The sequence below is a fragment of the Callorhinus ursinus genome, unplaced genomic scaffold (genome assembly GCF_003265705.2).
Source record: "Callorhinus ursinus isolate GAN/ISIS: 27379988/994484 unplaced genomic scaffold, GSC_fseal_2.0 scaffold4, whole genome shotgun sequence".
Classification (NCBI taxonomy): domain Eukaryota; kingdom Metazoa; phylum Chordata; class Mammalia; order Carnivora; family Otariidae; genus Callorhinus; species Callorhinus ursinus.
The window spans coordinates 29,803,603-29,830,843 of NW_027397066.1; the positions used below are offsets into that span (position 1 = coordinate 29,803,603).

Below are 27,241 nucleotides of genomic sequence, written 5' to 3' on the forward strand. Positions count from 1 at the left end.
CAGTTCATTCAGTATATAACATACTGTCCTCAGTCCCCACCCACTTTCCCACAAGCTTGCTTCTGGTCTAAAATGCTTCCTTGTGGTGGTGGTGTGGGGGCGTGGTTAGATGTGGTTATTTCTCTCGCTTGCTCACCTCTTCCCTCATTTGCTAGCTGCTAGATCAGACTCCTCAAGGATCAGGTCCATCGGAAAAGGAGATTGAGAGGAGAGGTTGTCTCTGAAGCGGTGGGTGCAGTTTAATTTTTCTGGCTTTTCCTCTCCTGGTTCTCCCCAACTCTATCCCCACTCCACCACCAGCCTCTCATACCCACTGCTGGAGTCTGGACTCTACTGGATGCTCCAGAGATGCTGGAAATCCTTTCTTTCAGCCAGCAGCTTTTGACACCCCAGCTCAACACCTTCCTGATACCTTAAGTTTCTTTCAAAAGACTTGAGTACCTGCTTCAAACCTCTCCAGTCCGCAGTCTTCAGCGAGTTTTAAAACACACATCTGGCATTGATGACAGGTGCATGAACAGTTGTCTTACTTTTTTCCAAGCTGAACCTCAAACTGTTGCCCATACTACATCGAACATGGCTGAGAATAATAGATAAGAGCTGGTGGACAATTACATCGTTTGATAGAGACAAGTTGTAAAGAAGAACATGCTACTCCATCCACAAGGCTAGAGTCTCACTTATGTAGGAGTGTCGGTATGTGTGCATGTGTGGGTGGTCATAGTTATTAAATACTACCCATATTTATTAATGCTGGGGTCATCTTTATTAACTACCCACACGCAGGCCTAGTACATAAACCATCTCTCATAATCCTCATACCAGCTCTATGAATTGGATTCTATTATTAGCCTCATTTTATAGATGAGGTTACTTAGAGGTTTAAAAGTTTAACTAACTTGCCCAAGGTCACATACCTTGTAAATGGTAGAGCTGGAACTCGAACTTAGTACCACTGTCAGATGCATAAGTCTTGCTCACTGCGATTACTACATCAAGCCACCTCCCCTTGAGACCAGACTGTTACCAGTTTAAGCAGTGACTGGAGCTGGGGTATTTAAATGGATTCTTGCATCTATAGCCAAAGGTTTGCCCAGATAACAGACTTTAACAACAGCTTTCATCTCTGTTATTGATAGAAATCTTTCACTGAGTGAGGTGTTTCCTGGGTACAGGCCTACACATGACTGTAATCTTCCAATTAAACAAAACAAAACAATAACAAAACCCAAGTCTTCAAAGTCATCCACCCACCCCCTCACATATCTTCTTGCAAATTGCATCAATAATACAGTCAACAATATTCTGATTCACATTTCTTCTGATAGTTCATGAAATTTATAGTTTACTTAGTTATGACTTCTAGGAGTCTAGTTATGCATTTTAAATTCCAGTTCACAAGTTCCTTATGACATCTTTGAACACTGAAGACAATCATATTACACATAGTAGTTTGTGAGAAAAAAAAATGGGTTCAATTAGTAACGTTATCAGGCAGGTCTTCCCCAAGAACATTAGCATCATGGTGAGTTCAGAGCAAGTAGATTAGCTTTAGAGGCAAAACAGCATATCAAAACCTTGAAAAAAATTAAGGTTCTTGGCTATTAGGCCCATAGGGAGCAGTGGCAAGGTTCAAAGGAAAAAGAGAAAGCCAGAATCAGGCCTGAGGAATAGTCATTATCTGAATTCATAGTCTAAAGGGGTTAAAGGAACAAAGATAGATCCAAGAAAGCATTTGACTAATGACTTAGTCTGATGGGATGGTTATGCCCCCAGAGGACCCAAGCAGCTCTCCAGTGACCCTGCTTAAGCCAGTCATAAAATCAGCAACTCCAAACTAAGGTTTTGTATTAGGTCTATGTAATGCTTTATGAAAACTAGAGCTACTTGATCAAGTTTGAAAATGCTTTCCTCGATACTCTCTCCTAGAGATTTATGACATACATTATCATATTAAAGCCTTTACAGGAGTCCTGTAAAACAAAGCAAAACAAAACAAAATAAAACAAACCCCCCAAAAAAACCAAAACAACAACAACAAAATAAAACCTATTTAATCTCACTTCACTTAGCATTTCCTAGGTCTATTGGATCAGGAAACCATTTTTCTGTATAACACCTTTAGTTTGCTGAACCACAGTTTTGGAAAAGCTGATAGAGTTTAATTAGGGAACCACACATTATATGTAATGCTCAAAGAAGATTATTGACTATTGTTTCTTATAGTAAAGCTATTGAGAATATTTTGGTCAGCACGAGTTAAAAGGAAATGATCTTTAAAATGTTTCCAAGGTACAGCTATTCTAGATGTCTGTTCAAGGTCCAAAGACTTCAACCTGGAAATAAGGGTGACACACTCAAAGGAAAATTATAGTGCCTCTAGTATATGGGCCTCAATTGAAGGTCTGTCCACCTCTTCATGGAAATGAAAGAAAGTGTCCCTATGGATAAAGCTGAGGTTTCTACTCAAAAATCAATTCTAATCCAATTTAACTCACAGCCAAAAATAAAGATCACAAAGTTCATACAATAGAACAAAATTTAATCTAGAAAATTGGTGAGTGGATGATAAAAAAATGTGCTATAAGCCCTAAAGAGCTCAATAAAGTACACTTACAACATGTAACTAATTTAACTAGTTTTAATTAGTGACATACTTCCAAAGAAACTCTTGAGACAGTTATTTGCCAAAAAATAATCAATGTAATTGAATGGGTTGACATCCTGGTCTAACAATAAGACTAGATAATATTTTTGAAGGCTTAATTTGTGTCAGTTACAGAGGTGAGCACTTCCAGATATGAAGTATGTTAATCCTCATAGCAACCCACATTTCATTGAAGGGAAGGGAAACTAAGGATAAAAGACTTTAATTTGCTCAAATTCCTATTGGTAGTTGAGTCAGATTTACCCACTCTATTCTATATCCCATTATAGGACTTCTGTGTATTTGGGTTTCATGCTACTTCTTTGGATGTGGTAACAAAGGTCGGAATAACAGTTCCCTAAATAATATAGAAGTTTATTCCTCTCCTAGTTCGCATAAAAGTATTTCAGAACTGGATCAAGCTCTTTATCAGATACATGTGGAATTTATCTCATGGCCAGAGATGGCTGCTCAAGCTCTCACCTTCACAGCCATATCCCAGCTGGTGAAAGGGGAGAAGAAAATGCACAGTGTACTGTTTTATAGGCCCAACCTAGAAATTGCTCATTATTTTTACTCACAGCCTATGGCTTAAAATTTAATCAAATGGCTGTACCTATCTTTTAGGGAGGCTGAGAAATGAAATTCCTTATGTTTGGGATCCATGTGCTCAGTTAAAATTCCAGGGTTCTTTTACTAAACGAATAAGGGGAGAATGACTATTTGGGGAAAACTAGCAATTTTTGTCACAGTCATAGCTATAAGCTATTTAATTACAGATCCCTACCCAAAATTGTGATTTAGCTTTAGAATAGATTATGTTAGGCAATCTGTCCTGCTAGAAATTGAATAGTAGAGCCAGTTGGCTGGAATGGCATGAAGTCTGAGTCAACAAAACATTCTTTTTTCAGAAGGATGGGAGAGGGTGGATCTTTCTGTCATGTTGGAAGATACATCCAACATCTTCAAAAATATTACAAAATTGTTAGAAATGATTGTTGGATCAATCTAGAGGTCAAAAATACTTGCTATGTCTCTATGGTGCTATTAAGATACAGGTTGTGCTAAAGCATAAAGGATCAACAATAAGCTTATGCAGATGAGCCCATGAATGATACGTGTCTATAAGGGTCAAGGAATATTCATTGAAACTACTAACAGTCTCATTTATTTCAACTGGATTAAATGGATCATAAATAAGAAAACTAAATATGAGTAAGGTGTTACTCCCTAAATAAAAGTCATATCATAGGCAATAAAGAATACATATTCCACCTAAATACACATATGAAAACCAACAGGCTATCTGTGAGATTACCTTGGATAATGTATGAGAGAAAAATCTACATTAGAGCAATCTATTCTAAAATCTGTGAGGATAGAACACATCAAAAAAATCTCATAAAAATTTCTATCAAGAACCATTTTCCTGGGCACCCGGGTGGCTCAGATGGTTAAGCGTCTGCCTTCGGCTCAGGTCGTGATCCCAGGGTCCTGGGATCAAGTCCCGCATCGGGCTCCCGCTCCTTGGGAGCCTGCTTCTCCCTCTGCTTCTCTCCCTCTCTCCCTCTCTCTCTGTCTCTCATGAATAAATAAATAAAATCTTTAAAAAAATAAATCTTTAAAAAAAAAAAAAAAGAACCATTTTCCTGGGGTGCCTGGATGGCTCAGTCGGTTTAAGTGTCTGCCTTTGGCTCAGGTTATGATCTCAGGGTCCTGGGATCAATAGCCCCGCATGGGGCTCCCTGCTCAGCGGGAGTCTGCTTCTCCCTCTCCCTCTGCCACTCCCCCCCCACCACTGGTGCTACCTCTCTCTCTCTCTCTCTCTCAAATAAATAAATAAAATCTTTACCAAAAAAAAGAGCCATTTTCCTTTGAAAAAAATCTTTGGAACCACACAGAAATTATTGCAACAATCACAAGTAAATGGCTCAATGTTTAAAGACTAAAATTTTCCCACAAAATTTCCCCATTTTGCTTATTTTGACTAACAGATACTAATGTATAGTGAATTTACCACTTTGAAAGAAATAGGTCAATTTTTTTTTTTTTAAGTAGGCTCCACTTCCAGCGTGGAGCCCAACGAGGGGCCCAAACTCAAGACCCTGAGATCAAGACCTGAGCTGAGATCAAGTGTCAGATGCTTAACCAACTGCGCCACCCAAGTGTCCCAAAATAAGTCAGTTCTTAAAAATCCTGTCTTTATATAACTCCCACCTACATAGAGTTCTGATTTCTTTTAAATTTCTGTATTTTCATTTACCTTTCTTTTCTCTCTTTCCAAATATTTTTTCAGGTATTCACTTTTATTGAGAAGAGCACTGCAAATATCTGCATGTCATTTTTGTTAGAAAGCCACAGCTTTCAAATCCCTCTTATATGCAATTTTCATTTACTCCTTGGGACTAATGCATTTTAATGCAAATTACAATGTCTTTTTAGGGATATCTGATATCTCAATACATTACTTCATTTTCTCTTGTTTAACTAGTGAAATCCAGGGGTTCTGATGCATGATCATTTTAATTGATGGAAGTTTTTCTTGTAGTCTGGAACCTCCAAAGTATTAAATGTCACTCTATACCTTTTCTAAGTTTTTGGGCCCACAACTACCATTCCAAGGAACATAGGCTTTGTGTTTCCTAGGAGACCATGTGCACACAGCAATACTCTTCAACAAATAAAGGGCACACTCATTCTTTTTTTAACATTATAAAACTTGGGAGAAGTTTTTATATTAAATCCTAAGAATCATAGACCATATTTTTTTTTTTTTTTTTTTTTTTTTACATTTATAGTGGTGGCCTCAGCTTGAAACCTAGGTATTTTTATCTTTGTAATTGGATAAGTTTGGGTACACCTGGAGGCTCGATGCTAGTAGTTTTGAAAATCTTTTTGTAGCAGAAGACTCCCTTGTTCAAATGAAATCTTCAGAGGAAAGTAAAATGAAACTAATAAAGTTTATGATAATCTGGTTGAAGTAGGGAAAGCATGGGGGTGGGACATCTTCCTCTCCTGTGAAAGTGTGGGTAATTCTAAGTGGTTCACTCTGTCAGTTACGGATTGCCCTTCAGCTCAGCCCCATGACTCAGACCTCTGCCATAGGGTAGCACTTGTAATAAAATAGAACTGTAAAAGTGAAAGCTGTGCTCTTCATGTCTGAAAAATACTGAAAACCCAACACAAAAGTAATATGTAAAGGCCGTCAAAGAAAGCAGCCCTGGAGGGCGGAGGATATATTATGCTGGAAATTTTTGGAGCAAGGAGTGGGCAGTCTATGGAGCCGCAGAATAAGTAGAATGGGCCATCAGGGAAGATCTCATGTTTGATGCCTATCAGCAGGATCAGAGTTTCATAGCTTTCAAGGCTCTGGCAATAGACATCACAAAAAAACTGAGAAGTCGAGGAAAACTCTGACAGGACGTTTCTTGAGGACATTTAAGACAAACCTTAAAGACATCCTTAAATAGTGGAGGGGAAAAGGAGGCAGGGAAGGAGATCTAAACCCCTTTTATTTGCTAGAAGCCATGTAATAATGAATGTATCAGACAGGGTCCTGGCAGGAAAACAGAATTCACATTCAATGCTTCGACAAGAAAGACTGAACGTAAGGAATGGTGACACAGGTGTTGGAGGCCTGCAAGAGGGAAGCACAGGGGTAAACTCAGAGCTAATGAGAACGAGCAAGTTCTGCCCCAAGGGCTTTGGGAACAAAAGGCAAAAGATGGAGGTTCCTGGAGTAGCAGCGTAGAGGAGGGGCCTCATAGAGCTCAGGCTCAAACCCCTGATGAGGGGGTCCACCTGCCTGGTGCTTGTTTCTTTAAGGCCACTGATGAGTTTTGTTCTAGAAGTGCCAAAAGGAGTAAGAATAAGCAGTCACTTTTGGAGTAGATTGCCGTTGCCAGGTGCTGCCAAGAGAAAAAAAAAAGAGGAGGGAGTTACTTTCTGCCCCTTGCCTTCCCCTTCCCTCGCTTCTGAACTCCCTCTAGTGACTCCTATCAGCACAATGTAGTAGGACATCAACTAGCGAAGCTGTAGCATGCTCAGGCTTGCAGAAAGATACATTTGGGGCAGACATAATAGATAAACAGAGCAAGCACAGAAAAGAACTGTGTGCAGCTATTATTATAGCCCCATATTTTTTTTTCTCCAAGGTTGATGTGATAGCACCATTGGTGATATTTTTTTTCTTATTTTGATTCTGTATTGTTCAAAAATTAAAGGTGAAAAGCGTAAAAGAGAGAAGTGTATTGTAAAATTATTCTCAGAAAGAAAAAACAGCTTGACGAACCATGAGAGATGATGGACTCTGAAAAACAAACTGAGGGTTCTAGAGGGTAGGGGGGGGGGGGGGTTAGCCTGGTGATGGGTATTAAAGAGGGCACGTTCTGCATGGAGCACTGGGTGTTATGAACAAACAATGAATCATGGAACACTGCATCAAAAACTAATGATGTAATATATGGTGATTAACATAACAATAAAAAAATTTAAAAAAAAAGAAAGAAAAAACAGCTTGATATAAATTATGGTCAAGCCCTTATTTTTTGAAAGATATTTTTCAATACTCAAGTTGATATATTGACATAGTTAATATGTATTTACTAAATAATAAAATTAACTCCATTCAGCTTCTTGGAGGTATATTTTGCAGGCAATTGTAGACACATGAGACATTTTTAATATTAGAGGCTTGGCTGATAATGTCTGCTCTTAAAATTTTCTTGACTAAAATATTATCCTCTGCTTTTTAGTATATGTGCTGCCGAAGCGAGCACTATCCTCTGCTTTTTAGGACACCAAAATCTGGAGTCTCAACCAGGTACATTTATAGGTTTTCATACTTATTTAATTTGGGGGGGGAGAAATTTGGCCCTGTGTCTCATACATTGTGGGGTAGTTGGATAAACTCCTATATGGGAAACTACCAATGAGGGACTTTAACTTCAATAATTTATAGTAACATTTTCTTCTTGTGTATTTGGTATTTGAAACAAATGAATTGTGCTCACTTTAATCCAAAACAAAGGATATTGGACTCTGAAGACTGACTGCATACATCTCAATCCCTAGGCTAGGCCTAAATTGCCCATTCATTCAACAGGTGTTTGCACTGTTACTCTATTGGTCAGGGTTCAGGCAGGGGAGGAGAGTCACTGTGCGTTCTGGGAAAAAGGATTTATTATAGGAATTAGACCTTACAATTGTGGGAGGAGCTGCAGAAGTGAAAGTCTAGAAGGCAGAGTTTAGAAGATCAGAGTAGTTAGCAAGCCAAGTACAGCCTATTGCTAAATTAGAACCATAAAAGGGGATCCCACGGGGAGCTTTATGGAGAGTTGTTTTTTCTGTGGAGGCCAACTCTATAGGTCCACAGTCAATTGTTTGGAGGTATACAAGAGGTCACTGTTGATCATCAGGGCCAGTAGACTATAAAAAGACATACTGTCAGAGCAGAGGAGAACTAGATCATGCTTGGAACCCACTGATCATGGCTTCATCTGTCCATCACCTCATTGGGCAGCAAAACAACTTTCAGAGAATAATGTTTGCTGCACCACTTCCAATATTCAAATCTCTTGCAAGTTCTTCTTTTGGCTAACTATACAGGTAGGGGGACCATATAGATGAGGGGATTCTGGGAAATATAGTTCTCCATTTAAAGAAGATGACATAATAGTCCATCATAGTGTGTCTGTGCAGGAGACTTATTAAGTAATCTTCTGTAAAATGGGCATAATAACGGTGTTTGTGAGGATGAAATGACATAATGCATGTAAAGGTTTTAACAGTGTCACATGGTGAACACTCAAAAAGTGATTATTATTATATATTAAATAAACAAAAATAGAAAGGAGTATAAATAACTCTGTTCACGGTAAGGTAAGGCTATTATATGTATACTGCTATGGTGGCCCTGAGAATGTGTCTCTCAGATCTCCGACTGCTGAGAGTACAAGTAATGCGGCCCATGGCTGCCAAGGGCTGGCCACGCCTTCCACTGGCCTCCAGCCAATGACTGGGTGTGGCAGCAAGCCTAAGGCAGGTCTGTTCCTGGGAGACCCGGGATTCCTCTGGCAGCAGAACCTTTGGCTCAAGACCTCCGAGATTGCCATTGCCATACTGAACTTTCTTTAGAAATGCAAGACCCATCTAGAATCAACGCTCGCTCCCTTCCTTCCTCCCTCCCTCCCTCCCTCCCTCCCTCCCCTCCCTCCCTCCCTCCCTCCCTCCCTCCCTCCTTCCTTCCTTCCTTCCTTCCTTCCTTCCTTCCTTCCTTCCTTCCCTCTCTCTCTCCTTCACCCAAGTTCAGGGCAAGCCTCTCCCAGCTCCCCGCCTTTCACTCTCACTGGCAATTCCCCTAATAAATTTCTAGCATGGTTAATCCGATACTGGTATTTGCTTCTTGGAGGACATGGACTAACATGAATGCAAAAGAAAAATGTCAGTACCCTAAGAAAGTAAGGTCTAGCACCAAGAAGTGAAAAAAGGGAAAATTAATAAACTGATGATTAATTTAGAAAAATGGACCTTCATGATTTGATTACACCACAACAAAAATTGCCTGTAGAGTTTATGTGGTTTACATAACCTGCCCTCCCTCACAGAAGCCAGGTTATGACTACAGAGTCCTATAGTTAGAAGGAGAAAATCCTGTTTTCCTTAGACCCACTGATGAAAGCCCAGGGAAGCCACTCCCATTCGTGTCTCCCTACAGGGACTTTGGCTGGAATGAAGGCACCACTAGAAGAATATCCTGGGAAGAATATCAATTTTTCCCATGCAGTCCCAGGTGGAGATATCCTTCCTTCTGCTGTTTACGATGCAATATTGAATGAGCTGGCATCGATTCTAGCCTAAAGTATCGTTTCTATAATATTTGAATAAGACTGTAAGGGATGTTAAAAGATAAACTGAAGCACATTAAAAATTTTTAAGGATTTATTTGAGCAAAAATATATTCAAATCAGGTAGCACCTAACCCATGGTGGTCAGGAGCACTTCCCAAGCAGGAGCTAGGGGAAAATCTTATATGAAGTACAGAAGCAAAGAAAGGAAATTATTTGATTGGCTAGAGCTTAAAGCCTAGTTGGCTATTTGGGATTGGTTTTCCTTAGCCTTTAGATTGCATGATCTTGAGGCATTTATAAGCTTAGATTTTGGTTTGTTTATATAGGCCACCACATATATAGTTTGTTTATGTTAGAGCCATATCAAATGGCCAAGTGTTTAATTCATTTAGTAGAGCAAGCTAATCTTCATTGCTTCAATGGCTTCAAACTCTATTCCTGCTTCAATTGAGGTTATTAGTAATACACCTATCTAAAGTAATACTCTTTTGCCCTAAAGAAAAATTATTTTCCAGGAATACAATTTAATGTTCAAATGGCCTTCACTGGACTCAATATAAGAACCATGAAGAAATGTTGATGCTTTTTGAAAAGCTTCTTGTGGAGACCATGTTCATTATTTTGGTGTCCTTTACCTAAAGATCTATATGCTGAAATGATCGAGAATTCAGTACCAGAAATGTTTCCTACCTCTTTGCATCTAAAAATAAGACCAAAAACACTTTAGCCTGTCCTTGCCTTGATGGAAGGCAAGGGAAGTCCAATGTAAAGTTCAATGTTTATGCTTTCACTCATATGTGGAATTTAAGAAACAAAACAAATTAACAAAGGAAAAAAGAGAGAGAGAGAGAGAAACCAAGAAATAGACTCTTAACTATAGAGAACAAACTCTGGTTACTAGAGGGGAGGTGGGTGGGGGCATGGGTTAAGTAGGTGATGGGGATTCAGGAGGCCACCTGTGATGAGCACTGGGTGATGCATGGAACTGTTGGATCACTATATTGTACACCTGAAACTAATATAACACTGGATGTTAACTATACTGGAATCAAAATAAAAGAAAAAAAGAATGAGCTTACCTCTTTTCCTGGTCATTTTTTTCTCCTTTTCCTTGTATGATTTCTGATCTTTCTGGTTTTATTTGTAACGATCATATTGCTTATGAGTTTAAGAACTCTAAAACCCTTGGATTTGTTTTGGAAGGGAGAGGAATAAGAAGGCTATAAAATTTTAAATAAATTATATACATAATTATAATATAGATTATTATGTGTTATAATATATATATGATTATGTGTCTATAAATGTTTACTCAAACCATGATTACAAATTATTGACGACATTTTAGAAATAAATAATACTTAAAGAAGTTATGAATAATTTAACAGTTCTAATTCAAGGAAGTGCAGGAAGTTTACAATTCATGTTTTTTATTGAAAAGAAGACATCTTTCCTCTTCACCTGAGCCAGGTACCAGAACTGGGAAATGGAACTAGCAGGCAGCAGATGAACTCTGTATTAACACCTCATATATTGAAGCTATTTCTTCCCTCAGTGTTCTCAGCATAAAGTAAAGTGGGACTAGGGGAACCTCAGAGATTATTTTCAGCTCTGGAATCGTATGATTCCTTTTAGGTTTAAGCTTATTGGATTTCAACATTCCAATATCTAATTATAAGAGAACATATACAGGAATGACAAAAAGGGGTGGCATTAGCAAGAGGGAATGTCCAAACTTGCATCTATTTACAAGACACACTCAGGAAATGGACTCTGGTGAGACATTTCCTTTCAAATTAGATTTGAATGTTATATTATATAATGAGCCTTTTGAAGTTCCAAGAACTCAAAATTCCATTCAGTGATCTGACATCATGAAAATGGACCTTTAACCAGTCAAATGACCAAATTCATTATGGGGAAAACAATGATACTAAATATCTCTGCAATTTCTTAAGCACTATAGTGTTTCATGAAACTAAAACCAGTTTAAAAACACACTTTTTGGTATAGTATCATCAAAACAGATATTATGCCTGACAACAAGGGAGAAGAGTCTTCATAATTATTTTGAAATGGAGTGATTTGTTTCAAGCATAACTGTTAACAATTACTTTATTCTAGCACTCAAGATAAACAAAACAATCAGTTCTGGAAGAATTTGGGGGTGCCTGGGTGGCTCAGTTGGTTAAGCGACTGCCTTCGGCTCAGGTCATGATCCTGGAGTCCCGGGATGGATCAAGTCCCGCGTCGGGCTCCCTGCTCAGCAGGGAGTCTGCCTCTCCCTCTGACCTTCTTCCTTCTCATGCTCTCTCTCTACCATTCTCTCTCTCTCTCTCAATAAATAAATAAATAAAAATCTTTAAAAAAAAGAATTTGGTATTGACTTTGTTGTGAAATATCAGATAATCTTTACACGCTGCAACAGGTTGAGAACTGTCTTTTTACCTGTAGCACTAAGATAAACTCTAAACAAAAATACATAATAAAGGGAGAATACACAGCATTAGAAATTGTTTATTTAGGTCTATCTTAAGTAGTTACCTAGTTAGCCTCTCCTAGTAGGCTGCACTACACAAATAGGATGTAAGTCTTTCACTTTAGTACCAGCTCCATGAAGAAAGGGACTTGTGTGTCCAGTACCTAAAAGAGTATTTGACACATAGTAGACGCTTAATAAATATTTGTAACGAGTGAACATGTTTGTAGGTTATCTTGCTCAATTTAGGATTTAAAACCGAAAGTTATGGTACTCACCAAAATGGATGGATTTTATTTTTCTAAAACATGTGGAACACACTTTAGAATGTGTATGTAAATATATATGTATATTTAGATGCCAGTTGTATTTCTGATATAGTGTACAATTGTTTGAAGGTGGTTGCTGTTGTTTTCTTGTAAATATTAAAAAGGAACTCACTAGTTATGGGAAATCCCTTGAGTCTGAGTTTACAAAGTGCTATAAAGCTCTATTTTATCTTGGTATTGAGGCTCTCCAAAAGATATATCATCCAAAACCTCAAAGGAAGCTAAATTTTATGTAGCAGATGTAATCAGCCACAGGACAAAAACAGCACTTTTCTGAAGGCTTATGAGAGATCCAAAAGCTTTGAATCTCAAGATTCAACTGAAAGGGGGTGGAAGTAATTATCTTATATTTTATATTTCCATTGCTTTACCCTTTTTGTATCCTAGAAATCATTTGAGAGTGAACATAGGGAAAAATGTCATGTTGGCAATTAACATAGAGGAGTAGTAGAGATCCCAGGATCCCCTAGAGATGTAGCAGGTGTGAGTAAAACTCTTTCTTCCAGTGCCTTCCATGCCTTCCACACTGCAGGTCAGAAAAAATCCCAAAAACCAACCCCACCCCCCAAAACCAAAAACCCACCATGCTTACATTTTCATTCAAACTCACACCCACAAAGTTTTCTTTGGGCCAACCAAATTCATTTATCCACAAGCCTAAGAGATTTGAGGATTGAGCAGAAGAAACTCATCATTAAACAAAAGTTGTTATATAACCTAGAGGAATTTTTTTTTTTTAAGTTCAAGATGTCAGCTGTGTCACAGTTCTTGTCCCCATGGAAACAGGATGTGCTTGGTCTACCTACATGATGAGTGGAACAATGTCGTGGTTGCTTGACTGCATCCCTGGGGATGGCTTCACCCTGAAGTTCTCCTGACTGCCGTGCTCTTGGTTCATCTGTGGTTCCACTGTTCATTCTGCAAGTCAGGGACTTCGCCACAGGTTTGTAGTTGCATTTGAGGATGTCTAAGTTGATTTATATTTAGCATCCCCTGCCTCACTTGCCTGCCTGTGTTGTTTGCCATTTCTTCCCTTTACTTTCCTTATCTAGTCTATAGCATTCCTTCTTCTAAAACCCTGGGTAACACATGGCTAATTGCTCCTTTGATGTAAATTTTTGGTTTCCTCCGATTCTTATTAAATGCAATATTTGGCTATTTCTGCGAGATTTTTAAGATCCACAAGGACAAGAACTATTTCTTTTTAGCCACATACAGAATCAGAAGAATGCTCAGCACACAATAAATATTCACTGACAGGCAAATATCTCACTTCAGGGCTCTTGTTCTCTGGAATATGTAGATGGACAGGTCACTTGTCCTCACTTTCATCCAGCAGATTTGGTGATAAACACCTAGCTCTTCTCAAGTGGATTATCGCTGATGATCTCGTCTTGCTGTTGGTGCTAGTCATGGCTCATGGGTGATGATTAAAGTTGCCCCCAAATAGGCTGCAATGTCTATTATCGGCCCAAATCTCACAGCTAAACTGTAGAGAGGCCATCATCACTATCACACTGAAAGAGTTAACTTTCTGTGGAAGCCGAAGCTGTATGCACATAACTGACTTGCTCAAGAATTCACTTGCCTTATTATATTCTGCTTCTTTATTTTGTACCATACAAAAGGGCATGGGCACAGCTGCTGGATTAAGTAATGACTCAAAATATCAGTCTACATGGTCATGCAAACATACGGCTATTTCTTCCTTTGAACAAGGATAAGAATTTCAACTGCTGCAAAAATCCTCAAAACACACTTATACACTTACATGAATAGCCCTCCCATGGATCACCTCTTCCTCTTGAAAAGCATACTGAAAGTATTTTCTCATGGCTTTTTTTTTTTTTTTTTTTTTAGTTCCTAACATTCCCTGCTATCTATCCTTGAAGTGCTCTACTTTCTGGGTTCTTAAGAATGCTGAGATTGCTTTAGACCTTGTTGCTAAAGTGAGAACAAGTGAAGTACAATAAAATATTTGGGAGTCTGGTACTTTTTAAAAAATCTTGAATTTCTTAATGAGAATATTTTGCATGTGTTAAAAATGCATATTTAACGTTTTATAGCTTATCCCACAAGGTAAAGCTGAAGGCTCCTTGCGCTGCCAGTAATTGAATTAGTAATTATCAATTCTTTAGAAATTGTTCCCTTTTACTATTCTAAGCTATCATTAAAATTGTGAAGGTTTAATTAATGAAATTGTGGTTTTCAAAAGTACCCAAACAGAGGAGTCAGCTCTTCCCATGGATGAATACATTATTTCTCTTGCACATTTGAAATAAGAAAAGTCCGCTAGTGTTGAACACACTGGTGTATTTCTCCCGTGGTCATTAGTCCCACCTAGGACATAGGTGAGGCACAGAGGGGTTAACTCTTTCAGTCAGAGCATAGGGAAGCTTTCCATACAGAGGCGTCGACTTACTGTACTGTCCTGTATAATTAAATGAATTCATATAGCACCTTTACTAAAATGCAGTTGAAGAATTAATCCCTAAGCACCTAGTTTATTCTTGTCCAGGAATGATCTTAGACTTTAGAAAAATACAAACCAGTTTAAGATTAAGGAGGGGTTACAACCATGTATTTGTAATAAAGGGAGTATAAAGGGATGGTGGGGAAGACCAGTTGGACTATACTATTTGAACTAGAATTTTCTTACTCCCAGCCCCACCTGGACAAGGATTGCTTATAGCAATCACTCTCTATTGCTTTTAAAACAAAACTAATATTCTTAAGCAATCACAGCATATTTAGAAGAGTAGACCTGATTTTCAGACCTGATTTTCAGAGTGCTCTTAGTTCCTTTGTAGGTAGCAGCCAAGAGTTAAAAACGACCCTCATCTTGTGTTAGATAATACCACAGAGATTACTTCTAACTTCAGCTTTAGCTTCTGTCTACTGGCTAGACCTATTTAAATTTCCATAACCTGTTTAATGAGCTCCAAAAATAAATGTATATTATAGAGAAAACTGAAGCACACTCACTCTTTACAGAAAAATGACACAGAGAGGGCGTTTATGCAGTATGTGACCTAAATAACCCAAAGCAGATTTAATTCACTATGGGAACCTGGGATTACAACAGAGCTGCTATCTGGGTCTATCAGGAACTGTAAAAGCATCTTTAAAAGGTAGCATCATCTTGAATCGTCTGTGTCCTAACAAAGATGAATCCTTCACTAGAACGGAAATTTTAGTTTTTAAAAATCAAATAAAGTGCCCTTACAATTATATAGCTTAATTCTGAATTAAGAAATGAAACAGTAAAAAATCATGCATTGGAAACTAACAGTGCTCAAAAGGACAGAAAAAAATGTTCCTGATGATATCATTTCACGGTGCAGACCTAACACACAGGCTGAGAGGTACAATTGAAGATTCATTCTTAAAAAAAAAAAAAAATAAGTAATGCTGGTTGAGGAAACTCATAGACCTACCAAGACTCTATTGCAAATGGGCTTATCCGAGGGATTCTTGGCAGTTGATTCAAGGCAGCAAGAGAAAAAGAACAGGGAAGATATGTTGAAAGGGAGAGGCAAGGGGGAAATAGTCCCAGAAAGGAGATGCCAGTGATAATTTCATAATATAAATGCTTGCCAAGGGCCAATTACCACCTTCTTCCTCCATTCATTGCCACTCGCTGAGATCCTAGGGTGGCCCGGAACCTGGAGATCAGAGCAATGAGAAGAGAAGTGACAGAAAAAGCTAAGATTGATTATGTTTTCTGACATTGGACATGGTTAATATCTTTAGTGGATGTACATAATTTAAGACAGCAGTCTAATGCATCAGATCAATGTATCAAGATAAAAGTGGTCTAAGAGGGGAGTAAGTTGTGGTTCTGAGGAAATTGATACTTTCTATTTATAATGAATTTCATTTCTGAGCTACAAAGATACTTGAGGATTGAGTGTATATAATACTGTTCTCCTGGTGATGACAATACTGTGGGGTTCCAAGGTGGTCTTTAGCCCATCCATATTTAATTGAAAGAGCTCTATTATTTCCAAAGAGCAGCAAATTATGCATCTGTCAGCATCCTGTCTTCACTTCAAAAATGAGTTTCCATGATATTGAAGGTGTGGTTCCTGCTGAAGAATTTGTTTCTGGCAAATTTATTTTTACAGTGAGAGGAATCAGATGGTGATTCCTCCTCCCAAAAGATGAGTCCTTGTATGACATGTCTAGGAATAAGGTCTCTAAGAGATGTCATAGAGTACAGGTAAAGGGTTACTTTGTGGAATGGAGATCTAGAATAGCATAGTCATATTCTATTGGTAGATTATGGTATGACTGTTCGGAGGAAAGGAGGAAACCTGTAGGTGAACTTGGAGGAATATACAGTTTATATTAGATCCTTCTTTTTTCTCCTTTCTAGATTCTCCTTTCAGTATTTCTTCTTTCTCTTTGCCAGAACTACCCTCAAAACTCTTATCACACCCTAGAGGAAGTCAAGCTGTGAGGAAGGTATAGAAACACATTCTGAATACTGGGATACCATGGGTGCCTGGGTGGCTCAGTCAGTTAAGCATCTGCCTTTGGCTCAGGTCATGATCTCAGGGTTCTGGGATGGAATCCTCCATCAGGTTCCCTGCTCAGCGGGAGCCCACTTCTCCCTCTCCCTCTCCCCCTGCCGCTCCCCCTGCTTGTTCTCTCTTTCTCAAATAAATAAATAAAATTTTTAAAGAAAAATACTGGAATGCCATAAGGTACACAGCAGCAACACATCTGGCACACCCTCATTTGAAAGTGTATCTCCAAAAAGTTTGGTAGAGAGGAAAACTATCTTGTTTTTATTTCACATAAAAATTTTCTTCATTGGTTAAAGGAAAAAAAAAATTACTTCATTGGTTTCATGTCATCAGCCCATGACTGTATAAAGAGTCAGAATCCTTACAAACACATCAATGACTCAACAGAGAAGTGTTGCAAAGCCGTAATCTAAACCCTGGTATTAATTTCAGAGGCTTTTAATGCTATTAAAAAAGGAGGTTTTGCTAACCAAATAATGGAATACTCTTAATTACTTTTCAGTTCGAATATAGTCCCTGACAGGCTGAATAGCCATGTTCCTTACATAGTGACTATAGAACTTGCCAATTTCAGTATTAAACTCCCAGGTATGACAAGGCATCTCAAATTCAATAATTACTGTAACTGAATGGTAAAGATTGACTATTGACATATAAAGGAATGTAACTACCTCTGCAAATATGTCTGCTGTAGTTTTGCAAATCTGGTGACTTAGTTTAAATCAACTCTTACTTCTACTTATCACACATAAGAATGGCAAAAATGAAAGTTTCAAACCTATAACTAAATTGCTCTATCACCATTTTTATTGGCGTGTTTTTAATGAGTTTTCCAGTTTCTTTAACTCATATGAAAAATCATTAACAAGGAGTTAGTTGTCTATTTGAACTTTATTTGGAGCCAAATTTTTAAAACTTGTATGAAAAAATAAGGTGTTTCTGACTTTCATGAGACAATTGGAAACATGAACCCTGACCAAGTATTTGATAATATTAAGGAATTTTTAAAATTACTTTTTAAGGAGAATAGTCTGATGATTTTTTTAAAGGATGCATGGATTATTTATTACATTTCATCATTGTCTTAATCATCAAACATTTGTTGACCTTCTGCTATATCAAGAGTCTGTGCTCCAGATGAATTATTGGATATTGGGCCATTACCAGGGGGTAATTATTCCATCTCTGTTTGAGGATCATGCCAACTGCAACTGACTAATTTTAATTTAAGTTCATCCTTGAACACCTGCCACTGAATTCCAAGCATTTACGAATGACAAAATACTCTTCATAAAGTCAATAAGAATATGTGTTCATTGTTCTGAAGTAACCCACTGGATGTGAATATGTAATATGAATGCAACATTTGGCCTTAGTTCTTTTTTAATATGTAAATTTCACTTATATCAAAGTAATACATGTATGTAGTTCTTAAAGAATCAATAGCATGACAACTTTAAAGAAAATCAGTAGCACTTGTTCCTTTCCCTCCTCCCAGCCCAAGTACCCAAGTGTCTGTCAATGCCCTACAGTCAAAGACCACCAGGAACATACCTGTCATTGAATAGGTAGAACTTATTACTCATTTCAGTAAAGGAGAACTCACACCATGGGGAGCCATGGGATGTCTCAGTTAAAGAGACTTATTATAGGTTTGGGCTTTGGTTGTGTGATTTGGGGGACATTTCTCGCTCTGGATAAGAAGTTGTTTAGAAATGGGGACAATTCTATGATTGGGTATTTCCATAAATCTTATCTACAGGAAGGGAAGCCTACAGAAATACTAAAGCTACAGTTGGTAAGAAGTAGCCCTCAGTCATATTGAGCTGAAATAGGGAGATGTTTGGTATTTTGTGGCTAGGACAACGTTCCTATCTTGTTTGTGTTTAGACATGATTATAGATGGTCTTCATTTTGCCTTGATCCATTATAGTCACAGAGTGTCCTTGTAGGATACTGATGTTCAGTGAAATGTTTTGTGTTCGACAGGAGAATACCAGGGACTAGCTGTGTTAGGCCAGTCCTTAACAACACCTGGGCCTGACAGGGAGCACTAGACTAGCCCTTAGAGGTCTGGAGTTGCTTTCCTCTTCCCCACAATTTTCACCAGGGACAATCACATTCAATTTTTTTTTTTTTTAGCAGTTTCTTCTGCTAAAAATATTCCTAAACATTCGTTTTCTCTTATTCTTAAATATTTGATTTGATTTATTTTTTTAAACATTTGACTTCCTGCCATAGAAATAAGCCTTTTGCTTGCATAGCCATCCAATTATACTCATTCTCCACATATGTGCCTCCTGTGCCCATCCTGGTAATGTCCTAATATCACCAGTATTACTTAAAAGTAATTACAGTTCTTTTTATTATTATGGCTATGTAAATAGTATCCATAGCAGGGCTATATAGTATACTATGATTAATATCCTTTCCTTTAAAATTTCATTTTTTGAATTATCTCATTTTATCTCATTTGCTCAGTTATCAATGATTCTTCCTCCAAATTCTCCAATAGAATTGCAAAACTTCTTTTTGAATGGTTAAAACATCAGACAGTTCTTTAGTTCCATTTTCCCCTTGCAGACAGCCCTCCTGGACCCTCAGATGACTGCTGCAGCCCGGACTAGGAGCTCCTGAGGCCCTCGGCATGGCTGCCACCCTGGACTTCATTTTAAGCATTTAATTCATCTGTCCCTCTCTTTGCTGGCTTTTCTATGCCCTCATTCCCAAGCCTTTTTTCTTCTGTTAACTCTATTGCTTCTGATGAGTACAACCCCTAGTACTTCCCAAGAAAATGTACATAGGAGGCAAATTTTTTGATATATGCAGACCTGAAAATGACCTCCCCACCCTGCACACTTCTTTTTTTCAAGATTTTATTTATTTGACAGAGAGAGAGAGACCACAAGCAGGCAGAGTGGCAGGCAGAGAGACAGAGAGGGAGAAGCAGACTCCCTGCTGAGCAGGGAGGCCAACGCGGGGCTCAATCCCAGGACCCTGGGATCATGACCTGAGCTGAAGGCAGACGCTTAACGACTGAGCCACCCAGGCACCCCCACCCCTCACATTTTTAAAAAATATCTTCTTATTTTTTCTAGCTGTACTGAATTATAATTGACAGGAGGCTTCATTCGGAGGCATAATTGATGAAATCATTGGCCATTAGTAATTGATTCAGCCTCCAGCAACCTCTTGCCTCCCTGGAAGGGAAAGTTTGACAACCAGCCCTCATCTGACTTTTCCAAAAGCCACTTCATTAACATAACAAGGACACCCTGATTACTCTCACAGCTTAGGAAATTCCAAGGGTTTTAGAAGCCCTGTTCAGGAAATGGGATCTAAAACCAACTGTATATTTCTTATGATAAATCACAATGTCACAATATTGCAATATGATTATCACCACAGTGTTGGCCAATCCTTCTACCACATCATAGCAACTTTTCTTTTTTGTGTCCCTGCACACTTGCATGACAGTATGGGGGAAACAGAATTCTAAGTTAGAAAGAGGTTTCACTCTGAATATTAAAGTCACAACTCTTATTTTCTAGATCTTAGTGTTGCTGTTGAGAAGTTCAGTGCCTTTTGATTTAAAAGTGACCTTTTTTCCCTCTTCAGAGGCTATTAGGATCTTTGTCCTTGGGGTTTTGAATATTCATTATGACATGACCAGTTATTATTATTATTATTATTATTATTATTATTATTTGCATGTATTGTTTTCTGGCAACTTCCATCCAGAATATGAAATTCTTCAGTTCTGAGAAACTTTCTTATATTACTTCTTTGATAATTTATTTCCTTCAATTTTCTCTCGCTAGGGCTTACATTAGTTGGACCACCAGGACTGAACCATTAATTTTTCTTAACCTCCTTTTTCCCTATTGTCTCTTTGTCTTTTTGTTTGACCTTCCGGGAGATCTCCTCGACTATTTATTTTTACCCATATACCAGTATGAAAAATATCTATTATCCTATTTTCACTTCTGTGAGTTCTTTCTCATTGTCCAAATGTTCCCTTTTTTAGAAAATCTCTTGTTTTGTTTTGTATTGTAGATGCATTATTTTCTCATATCCCAGCCTCTAAGGATTTTAATTATAGCTTTGTTTGATATTTTCTCCTCTTCCCTGTGTTCACTCTATTTTTTCAAGTTCCTTATTCATGTTTGCTTAAGTGTCTAATATTGTATTAGAGGCTTTTTCCAAAGCCCGACTTCCTTGTTCTGTTAGTCTCTTAAAAGTGAGGCATTAGGAGCATCATTAGAAAACTTTATATGCATAGATGGGGCCTATGATGGACCAACCAGATGCTTCCTTGTTGATGACCTGGCAGGGGCAGGGCAACCTTTTGGGGGCAGGGAGGAGGGGGAGGGGCACTAAAAGCTCCACCATTGATAGATTTTTCTCTCTGGGTGTTCAGTTACTCTAGAGAGGAAACCGCTGATCTGCCTGAGGGGTTGTGCTCGCTAGCCCCTACTTTTGGAACTGAGCAGAATAGAGTAGGACCTCACTATTTAACACTGTCACATTTCACTTAACCCTTGTCATCATCATAACACTTCCTTCCGTTTCTTGACTCAGCCCAGACATCCTACCTCCCTGCTGCAGCTTCTTCATAGAAAAAAGCTCTAGCTTCTGATGTATCTGAGAGAGAGTTGTTCAGCTATTTGGGACTGAGGAAGGCATTTAGGAATCTACCTCCTCCCAAAATCGAGTTTCAATAACAACTTGCTTCTATTCCCCACTTCACTCTCACAGTCAGTGGGGCTGAACGTCGCTAATTCCTGGTACCTTCTGAGATTCGATGGCAAGAACTAGCCTATTTTCTACCCTAGAGGTGCTCTCTTTTGCTCGGTTAAGTCATTTAACTTGTCCATCTGATTTTGATTTTCCAAAAGATCAATACAGATTTGTCTATCATAGTAGCACCTGTTTTCTTTGCCCTTTCGGGTTTATATATTATTTATCCTCTTCAGTGGCATTTTGGGAGGAAGCAGAGAGAGAATATATATCTAACCTAAATTGTTTAACCAGAACTCTTAGCTTCAATTTTTACCACTTGTTCTTTAAAAATTTTTAAAAACTGATAAGCACACTGAGAATTCTGTAACAAGTTACTGGGGGGAAACAAAGACAAAACGACTACTTTTCCTCCTCCTTCCACACATCATGCATTTGTATGAACTTGTCCAAAACAGATAAAAGATAAACAGAAATTCAACAAGAGTTTTCAAATGGGGCAAATTTAGTCTGTGCTTACTGCACCAAAATCTCTGATGTAGGCAACTGCAGGTACTCAAAGAAAATAACAAAATCATATACAGGACTTATAATATTGACTCATAGTACCCCAAGCATAGGTAACTCTTTTGCTTCCAACGGACTTATCGACCATTACTCACTATAAATTCCATGGAAAGTGGCCTAATTTATCACGCTGCAAACTCTGTTGTCCTCACCTCCTGACTGGCATCAACAGATTGTTCAGTCTCTTGCAGAATTTTCTTTCTCAGCTAGTAAACAAGCGACAGACCTATTCAACTTGAATTTCATCTCTACTTTCTGTGATGCTTTTCATGTTAAGAAATGTTGCTTTTCTTTTTTTTTACTTTAAATTTTATTGTTACGTTAATCACTATACATTACACCATCAGTTTTTGATGTAGTCCTCCATGATTCATTGTTTGCACATAACACCCAGTGCTCCACGCAGAACGTGCCCTCTTTAATACCCATCACCAGGCTAACCCATCGCCCCACCCCCCTCCCCTCTAGAACCCTCAGTTTGTTTTTCAGAGTCCATCGTCTCTCATGGTTCGTCCACCCCCCTCCGATTTACTCCCCTTCATTCTTCCCCTCCTGCTATCTTCTTCTTTTTTTTTCTTAACATATATTTCATTATTTGTTTCAGAGGTACAGGCCTGTGATTCAACCACATAATGTTCTGTATGAATTCATGACTGCTTACGAGTTGCTTTCATGTCAGTGGAAGCAAAGAGTTCTCAGTAAAGAAAGTAAAAGAAAGTCTTAGTAGTGATAATAACTAGTAGCCACAATGAAGATGCTAATCAAATGTCAAACCCATCAAGGTGAATTTTTGCACTTAACGTTTATGGGTGTCACAAATCTTGATGGCAAATGTCAGTTCTTTCCATGGTTAGTGACATCAATTCATCAAAAACAAGAGACAGGAACATGCAGATGCTTGTTTTAACAAGTAAATGTACCATGGCCTGTGGTAGGTCTGACTTTGCAAATATTACATATTCTTGGGAAGCCAGACAGAGAACAAGTTTGGACTTCAAGATAGTAAGTGTCAATGAGGCTAAAGAGAAATGTTTTGGTTTTTTTATACCCCTCCCCTGAGAAAGAATTTTCTCACATATCTAGAAGGAAAGGGAAAAGAATGTGTATTGGTACAGTGTTCATTCAGCATTTGACTACCAGTTCTATTCAACACTTAAAATGTGCATGGTGTAAATCTCCACTGATCTCTTCTACTTCTACGGATTCATCTGTCAGCTGTTTGCTGATGACATTCAAATATGCCAAGATTATTCTGACTTTTCTTCTTAATTTCCAATACATTTCAAAGAACTGTCCTAAGCTATCTCAAACTCCACAAATCCCAAATTAATCCAATTATCTACCCATCAAGTCCACTGTTTTTCCCCTAAATTCCTTAATTCAATGAGTTTTTTCTTTCTTTCTTTCTTTCTTTCTTTCTTTCTTTCTTTCTTTCTTTCTTTCTTTCTTTCTTTCTTTCTTTTTTCTTCTTTCCTTTCTTTCTTTTCTTTCTTTCTTTCTTTCTTTCTTTCTTTCTTTCTTTCTTTCTTTCTTTCTTTCTTTCTTTCTTTCTTTTCTTTCTCTCTTTCACCATCTAGTCAGTCATCCAAACTAAAAATTTTACTCACATTCTACCACCAAGCACAGTTCTCACACCAATGGCCAATAAATATTTGTCAAATAAATGAATGAATGGATTTTCAATGCTTTTGCTTCCTGTCCCTCTAACTAATGATTTATTAAGTGCCAGTCACTTGACAGCAAGCCCCCTCTTGAGGCATCCCCTTCCGTTGGCTGCACTGTTGCTACTGCAACATGGGCCCTCAAGCCTCCTCCCCCTTGGGTCTCTACCATCTTAACCGACAGCAGTGCAGCTTTGGTCATATTTTAACTTGGTTTAAAAATATTTAATTCTCCCTTTTGCCTGCCAAACAAAATTCCAACGTCTCTTCCTGACTCTTCTCAATTATTAGACCCTTGTAACTTCCTCTGACTCCTTCGGAGGAGTCACTTCCTCTGAATCCTCCTCTAAGGCCAGGCTTTCCCATTTTTGATCACACTGGGTCATTCCATGCCTTCATGCCTTTGATCATTTGATTATTTCCTATGCTGGGATGTGCCTTTTCTCTGTTGTCCAGGCTGCTCAGATCCAGATTGTCCTTTAGCTCTTAATCCAAACACTTCCCAGGCTTCTAATTGGAATTTTTTTTCTACTCCTCAAAGCTTGCATGATCTTTTTATTTCTACTTTTGCTCTACCTCTCAACACAGGCAGAGCTGCATTTTCATAATCTGTTATGTATCTGTCTCTCTCCCAAGTCCGAAAAGGCCCCATTCCCAGCACTTAGTGCCCAACCCACAGTAAATGCTATAGAAAGTTTTCAGAAATGACACCGAATTAAAGCCTTTATATACACTATATACATTACCAAGAACTAAATACTTATTTCAGGAGTTAAAGGAAAAGAAAAAAAAAAAGAAAAGAAAATTGAACCAGAAAATGTTTAGCATTGAGAAGAAGGTGAAAAATATTAAAATAATGTGATCCATGATGTGGTATGAACTCCTATCTTAAAAAAAAAAAAATCGCCTTTTCAGTGAACAGAGGTTCACTGAGCCCCCACTTCCAACACCAAGCTGGCTGGCACCTTGCTGCATACTGCTCCTTTCCTTCTCCTGCAGCCTCTTCAAACCACAGGCAGCCGGGGCAGTATTTAGGCCTGTGCTATTCATTCTTTATTCTTTATTCACTGGGTTTTTTTTTCCCTATCTTGTCTTCCAGGCATCAGGAGTGTGGCTTTAAGAATCCCTGTGTTAGATGAGATAATGTGATGGCTGTGGGAAGACGTGGCCTGGTTCCCCTTTGGAAAGCTTTCATTTTATCTAGTACCTCTGAGAGAACATGAGTCGGTTTGGAATGTACTGACCTCTCCCTCGGGTGCTGTGCTCTCTCTTATCGGGGTGGGGGGTATGGAGGGGAGGAAACAGGCTGTCCTGGGTTCCCCCAAACCCCCCCCGCCCAGGTTCTCATGTATCAAGTCCTGTGTTTCAATGGCCTCGTGCATAATGTGCCAACTGAGGGGCCAGTAGTGATGAGAACTTGTTGCATTTGACTTTTAATTATACATGGTGCAGAGTCCTTGCTAGTTCAGAGAAAGTCACTCTTTAGGTTTGCTTTATTTTAATGAAGGGGCATTTTATCTAATTGGAGAGAAATTATCACAGAGTAAAGAGTCCAAACACCTACCTCGACTTGCCCCAACGATTTTTTTTAACTCTTTATTATAAAAATATTATAAATATATGCTAATTAGAGAGAATTGTAAAGACCCTGCATGTCACCATATCCAGCTTCCACAAGTAAGTAACAGCCCATCTTAATTCATCTGTACACCACTCCCACTCTCCCAGATTGTTTGGCAGCGATTCAAACATCATATTATTTCATTCATAAGTATTTTTAAATAACACATAGGAATCTTGTTGGCAATATTGTTAAACAGCTTACCCTTGGTTAATAAAGTTCTCATCTTACCACAGCTTCTATATTTTGTTGTCTCAAAACTTGAAAGGCTTACGGGGCTTCCCATACACATATTAAATGTGTAAAACTTAAACATGGTGAGTGGGATGGTGTGAGCTAGCTCTATCCCTGTGATTAATGTATTCTGTACACAATGGCACCCAGGGTGTGGGAACGCCCCTCCTTGGTCACCTAGTAACTTTTCACTGGTCAACAAGAAGCTGAACGAACTATTATATTGTGAGAAAGTGCTTGGCTGCCTCACTTGGATCATCTCCTCGATTTTAAGCGAAGTACCATCGCCAAGTTTGAATTTGCTAAACCTTTAGGCTTTGCTGGCCGAAAAGAAGCACTCCACTCCTGGAGCATAAATGGATTCAGAGGACATGGGCTCAGGTAAACTAGACCAAATACTGAAGCAGATATGGAGACAAAACCTGATGCTAAGGCAGGCCCTCCTGGGTGATAACCCTTGTGAAGGGTCTGGTGGTGCCACTTGCATAGCCACAGTGGCCTTTCTGGGTCAAGAGCTCAGTGGAGCCCTTCACCAGCTCTTGGAGCACACTGCCGGCACTCTGCTGACAGGTAGAGATTTCTTTTATTTATTCTTTCTCTAGGAAATGTTGATTGGACAGTCACTTTGAGATGTACGAAGGGGCAGGCAAAGAAGGCTAAGACAGAGCCTTGTCCACAAGGGACTAACAATATATTAAGGGAAATAAGGTAAGACAAATGCACAATAATGCAAGGGACATTAAGGCCAGTTCCATTAAAGACGTAGAAAGGAAGTGCATTAAGACTTCACAAGCAGGCAAGATTCCACTTTTAGAGCGGGAAACAGGGAATTTTGCTAGATCGAATGCTGTATTTCAACTGAAGCTTAAGGAATGAATTGGATTTATGCAGCTGGAAATTAGGAATCTTGAAAGTACATTCCAGGCAAGGGTATTATTAGTAGGATCCAAGATTAAAGGGAGGAAAATATCCCTAGTTTGAGGTAGAACAAGCAGTTTTTCTATATTGGAATATGATATTCTATGTGTAGAATTATTTGAGCTTGAACCCATTATTGCAAAACTCTAGAAAGACTGGGCTGGGCTGGGCTATAGAATTGGACCCCCCTCCCACACACACTAAGAGGGGAGCAGATTCTTGGGAATAGTCCCAATTATGGATGCTGAGAAGTATGGCAGGAAGAACATTGTATCTGATGAATATGATCTCAGACAACAAGTTACTCCAGATAAGAAGATGAGTGGTATCATGAAATCCAACTCTAAATTATATAGTGTCAAGGCAAGTGGGCAGGGCTCATCAATCAGGAATCCAGGGGATAATGTTAAGAAATTATTAGCGGGCAGTTGGTAGGCATCAGGGAAATCTGCCCAAAGGCAGCATGACCCAGACAATAGCAGCTGGAGCTTGTAGCCAGGACTCTAGTCTCTGGAGAGAATTGAATATGGTCCTAGGCAACATATTGAGACAAATACTTGTTTGTGGAAAATGGTAAGGACACTGTTTCCGGAAGAGAGATCAAAATAAAGACAGTCTTAGGTACAAGACAAAAACACAAGTCGCCAGAACTGGAGCCCAAAGAT

At 38.6% G+C, this 27,241-nt stretch overlaps 1 protein-coding gene across 1 annotated transcript in view; it reads left to right on the forward strand.

The window, feature by feature from the left end:
- Nucleotides 1-25,995: 25,995 nt before the first annotated feature.
- The window catches only part of DTHD1 (death domain containing 1), a 59,952-nt gene continuing 58,706 nt past the window's right edge, over nt 25,996-27,241 (forward strand). Inside the window, 1 exon segment of the mRNA XM_025886968.2 lies at nt 25,996-26,228. Coding sequence (XP_025742753.2) covers nt 26,015-26,228 — 214 coding nt within the window. The 5' untranslated portion in view covers nt 25,996-26,014.